A 4611-nucleotide genomic window follows, 5' to 3' on the forward strand; every position below is an offset into this window, starting at 1 on the left:
CATGAAAATTAATTGCGATTTAGCAATTTAATGATGCATCCACCTTGATTTATTGAAAAGTATCGGTATCAATATTGATATTGGCAATACTGGCCCGTATTCACTTGGTATCGGATGGATACCAAAATATGAAGTATCGCACACCACTAATTGACAGTGCCCTACAACTGATCAGGATGGAGAACACAATGCGCTGTAAAAAAAAAACAAAAAAACAAAAACAAACCAAAAAAAAAGTGCAAAATTGCACCCCAAAAAATCTGCGAAACAGCGAGGCCGTAAAAAGTGAACAACATTATAGCGAGGGACCACTGTATTCTAGAGTTCATGAGAGTGATTGCTGTCAGAGGAATGAGCTGGTGGTGCGGGTGCAGCCAAATGAAGCCATTTACTTAAAAATGATGACCAAGAGGCCTGGAGTTTACTTCAATCCAGAGGAGACTGAGCTGGATCTCACCTACAAGAGTCGATACAAGGTGCCTCAAGCTCATGTCAAAATATTAATTGTAATCCAGCTTTCAGAAGCAACTCTTAATCTTGCAGGAAACGTATTATGCTTTTCCTTACAGAATGTATATATTCTGTAAGGAAAAGACAATTTAATTATGAGCAATCCTTGTGAGCCACAACCTTAGGCTTAGACTGCTTCAGTTTTTGGGGGGTTTGTTCTACTTTGAAATGATGTCAGTATGTGTGGAAATCCTTAATCCAGTCATCTCAGGCAAATTGCTCCAGATATTAGTACAGCAATGACACCCACCTGTTCTTCAAAGACTCTCTTGGCAATAGATAAAGTGGGAAAAAAGCACAATAAATCACCTTTAAAATAATATTATATTTAATACATTTTGAGACTTTTATGGTGGATGTCCCATTGTTACTTATCCTTGATACTGTAGGTCAGTAAACTTGAACTTAGTATGCATGTAGGAGTTTAACAGCTGCTGTCTATTTGCAGGATGTGACGCTCCCAGATGCTTATGAAAGACTCATACTGGATGTCTTCTGTGGAAATCAAATGCATTTTGTTCGCAGGTTCGTGCCATCATTGAATGAGCACATCTGCACAGTTGTTGCCAAGTATTTTATCGACACTTTTAGTTGGAGACAGCTCTTTTTAATTTTTTAGGCAGTGATTTTCAGTGTTCCCTCTTTTTATTTATTTGGGTTTTTTTGTTGAAATGTTTTCATCTTTCTGTCTCAGTGATGAGTTACAGGAGGCCTGGAGGATCTTCACCCCCCTCCTCCACCAAGTAGAGAAAGAGAAGCCACGCCCCATTCCCTACACATATGGAAGGTAACTACTGTTTTATGAGGCAGAATGAAATACGCATATCATACTTTAACAGTGACAGTTCTTCTTTCCATCTTATCTGTTATGTCCATAGTCGTTGTCCAAGAGAAGCAGATGATCTCCTGAAGAGAGTGGGATTTTGCTATGAGGGAACATACAAGTGGGTGCAGCCCCACACCGCTTAATTCTTTCTGTCTCACAATCAAGTACTTGAGAAAAGATTGTTTTTTCTACAGTGTGGTGGCAAAGTTTACAAACAATCACGTTTACTGCAGTCACTGCTGCACTTGATTGATTTCTGCATGTACAGAAGAAAGCACTGCTTTTTATGACCAATTATGCAGAGAATGACAGCAGAGATTAAAACAAGCTGTAACAGTCTGATTTTGATGTAAATCTGGTTTTTCTAAATAAATCATTATTCACTCTTTTTCTTGCAATTTTTTTCAAAAGCATTGCAAATATCTGTATTCCTACGACCTTTGGCCATTGTGGACATGGAAAATCTACAACCTTTATGGTATCTTATAGATACGAGTATAGGATAATTATTTACTGGCTGTGCCATTTAACTGTTAAGAATTCAAGAGTGTTCACTGTATTGTAAGGCCTTTGTTTACAATTGTCACTAATACCCAATGGGAGTCATAAACAGATCCATGTATACCAGAAGGACCTGCTGGCCTGGTTCGTAACAACAGGTGCCTCTTTTAGTATCAGTCATGCAGGAAACACATTTAAATGTCTGGCGTAAGGCAAGAACAACTCTCAGGTATGTTCTAATCTAAACTAAGAACTCTCTTACTAACATGTTAATCTCTTACAATGCATGAACATTAACATGTTTTCAAATGGTTTTATTTTTTCCTATTTCTATCAGCAGTTTTCACCAGATTGATTCTGTTTTTTGTACTTTGTCTCTGCCAGGTTCAAGGCCTAACTGGAACTGCGTGCACACAGTTTCATTCACATCAGTAATAGACCATTAAGTGATCCTGCCAGTACTTTGAAGGCAGCGGGAAGTGCAGCAAGAACAAACATCTTTTTAAACAACTTTTTGTAGTTTCTGTGACAACCTATTGAAGTAATGATTTTAATGGGCCATATATATTAGTAAATTGTCATGCATTTCATAGATTTGTGTGAAGCTAAAAATTGTTCACTGATAATGTAGAACCAGTAATCATTCACCTTTTATTCAGCTGGATATAAAATTTGCACTGCTGCTGAACAATCAAGCAATAAAAAGTCATGCAAGCCTTTTTCATTACACAAAGATTTTGTTGTCTTTCAAGTTCTGTTTGCATTTCCCATGACTTTATTCTCTGAAAACATGAGCACATAAATAAAATTCAGACCACAAACTGCTCACTTGCCGCATACTGTATAAATTAATGTAGTTTACTCACACAAAAAAAGCCCCCAAAATTAGCAAGCGGTAGTCAACTAACACACACATGCACATTTAAGAATAAATAGTCTTCATCGTTACAATGAAAATAATCCATAGAAGTACCTGAAATAAAAGGAACTTTTTGGCAATCACATAAAGCAAGTCTGGCCATTTATTTTTTTATTTTTTAATAAATTCACAAATCAGTCCCACGATGCAAACACACCATTCTTCACTTTTTTCTCATCAAGAATTTAGTTCAGACTATTTGTATGTGATGCATCTACTTTTATTCTTGTCAGTCTCCTGGCTGCAGTTTTGCATGGCTGCTCCGTCCTCAATGCCCCTGGCGTACAGACGTACCAGCTGACCGTGGATCCTGACAGAAGTGAACAAATCTATTTAATTATATATCTTATGTATCATAACGTATTATTGTAGGATCTTTACCCTACAATACAAAGTGCTATGAGGCAACTGTTGTAATTTAGCACTGTATAAATAAAATTGAATTGTAGAACAACATGTTGGGTGGTGCTTTTACCTGCAGAAGATCTCAGTGAAAGGCAGAATCTCTCCATCACAGTTCCACACAGACACAGCTGGAGTCTTTTTGCAGCACAGACCACACAGGATGGGAGCCACTGTTTTGTGCTCGTTCATCTTCTCTCGCTCCACCACACTCTGTGCCAATTGCTGCTGAGATCCATTTCTGCTTACAGTGTCCAAGTATTCTCGCTCTTCGCCACTTATTGTGCGATTCAGCTCTCCGATTTCTTCATGCACCTCTTCTTCTCTGCCATCTGGGAGAGAGAAACGGACGGCCTTCACTCGATGGACCTCCACAAACGGCAGGTCAAACTAGGAGAAGTAGGAACAATTGGGTCAAGCAGTTTCTAATATTTCTCAGTCCATTTTTGTTTTCAGCTGAATTTGACATACCTGGTCCTGTGTGCTTGTGTGCCTGTAGACGAACTTGAGGAAGCTCAGTGGGTGAGTGTCCCATACTAGGATGAGATGCCCTGTTCCGTCTGCCAGATGAGCAGATGGAGAGAGACCTAATGGGCTCCTGGCACATGAGCTGGACATACAAGTGAGCGATACACACCTGAACCTGCCCTCCACACTTACCCATTCACCTAAAAAGAGACGAAGAGAATGGAGATACTACAATTAGAACAATCTTAGCAGATGTTGATGATTTCTAAAAGAAAATAATGTTTGACCAACGTTTAATTACGGGGTTGCCCTCGTCTGTCTGAATGGTCTCAATTCAAACAGGAAGGATGTTGAAACTCATTTTTACATGTTACACAAACTTTATATTTTCTGTTGTTGATTGATGACAAAAGTATTTTATTCAATATACTCAAACATTTAAGTTAAGGAGATCATTTTCAATTTTTGTGTTGCACTGACTTCTAACATTGATTAGTCAACTCACTGAAACGTGTACAACTTAGTTTTTTTTAGCAGAAAAATGCTTTTTTTGTTAAGTTCTACCGACAAACACAACAAATATTTTTTAGAGTGTATATGTGCAAGATTTTAAAATAGAACAACAGTGGTTTTACTATAGCAAATGCTAAAAAGGGAAGCACAGATGCCACTAGAGACTTTCAATTTGGTCATCTTGATAACAGTTACAGTTTCAGGATGAAATTTTAACTTTGAGATAAAAATAAATATAGAGAATCTAAGAGACTGTTCTTCGGCAGACTGTCATTTGCTTTGTTTTAAATGAATCATTGGTCTGGACCTGAATAGTCGTATCTGAGAGGTCCCATCCAGCGGTGTTTTTCACTCTCAGCCAGTACGTCTCCATAGAAGCCATAGCCCACCAGAGATACCAAATAGCGTACCAGGGTGGAAGCATGGTGAACTGAACACACGTCTAATGGCTGAGAGTCTCCTGCAAGGTATT

At 38.3% G+C, this 4611-nt stretch overlaps 2 protein-coding genes across 2 annotated transcripts in view; one reads left to right on the forward strand and one right to left on the reverse strand.

Annotated features, from left to right (window-relative positions):
• The first annotated feature begins 398 nt into the window (after positions 1–398).
• On the forward strand, positions 399–1519 carry LOC102210722 (glucose-6-phosphate 1-dehydrogenase-like). The gene is made up of 4 exons (XM_005754940.2): positions 399–476; positions 959–1035; positions 1205–1297; positions 1389–1519. Exons 1-4 carry the CDS (start codon positions 399–401, stop codon positions 1477–1479), a joined length of 339 nt encoding a protein of 112 aa, XP_005754997.1. The 3' UTR covers positions 1480–1519.
• Positions 1520–2951: 1432 nt separating this feature from the next.
• The window catches only part of LOC102211014 (ceramide kinase-like), a 2915-nt gene continuing 1255 nt past the window's right edge, over positions 2952–4611 (reverse strand). Inside the window, exons 2-5 of the mRNA XM_005754941.1 lie at positions 4447–4599; positions 3630–3826; positions 3232–3548; positions 2952–3066 (exon numbers count right to left, since the gene is read on the reverse strand). Of these exons, the coding sequence (XP_005754998.1) occupies positions 2952–3066; positions 3232–3548; positions 3630–3826; positions 4447–4599 (782 nt within the window). The remainder of the gene's footprint in view (positions 3067–3231; positions 3549–3629; positions 3827–4446; positions 4600–4611) is intronic.

This window comes from Pundamilia nyererei, unplaced genomic scaffold (genome assembly GCF_000239375.1).
Source record: "Pundamilia nyererei isolate P.nyererei 1_Seehausen unplaced genomic scaffold, PunNye1.0 scaffold00766, whole genome shotgun sequence".
In the NCBI taxonomy this organism is placed as follows: Eukaryota; Metazoa; Chordata; class Actinopteri; order Cichliformes; family Cichlidae; genus Pundamilia; species Pundamilia nyererei.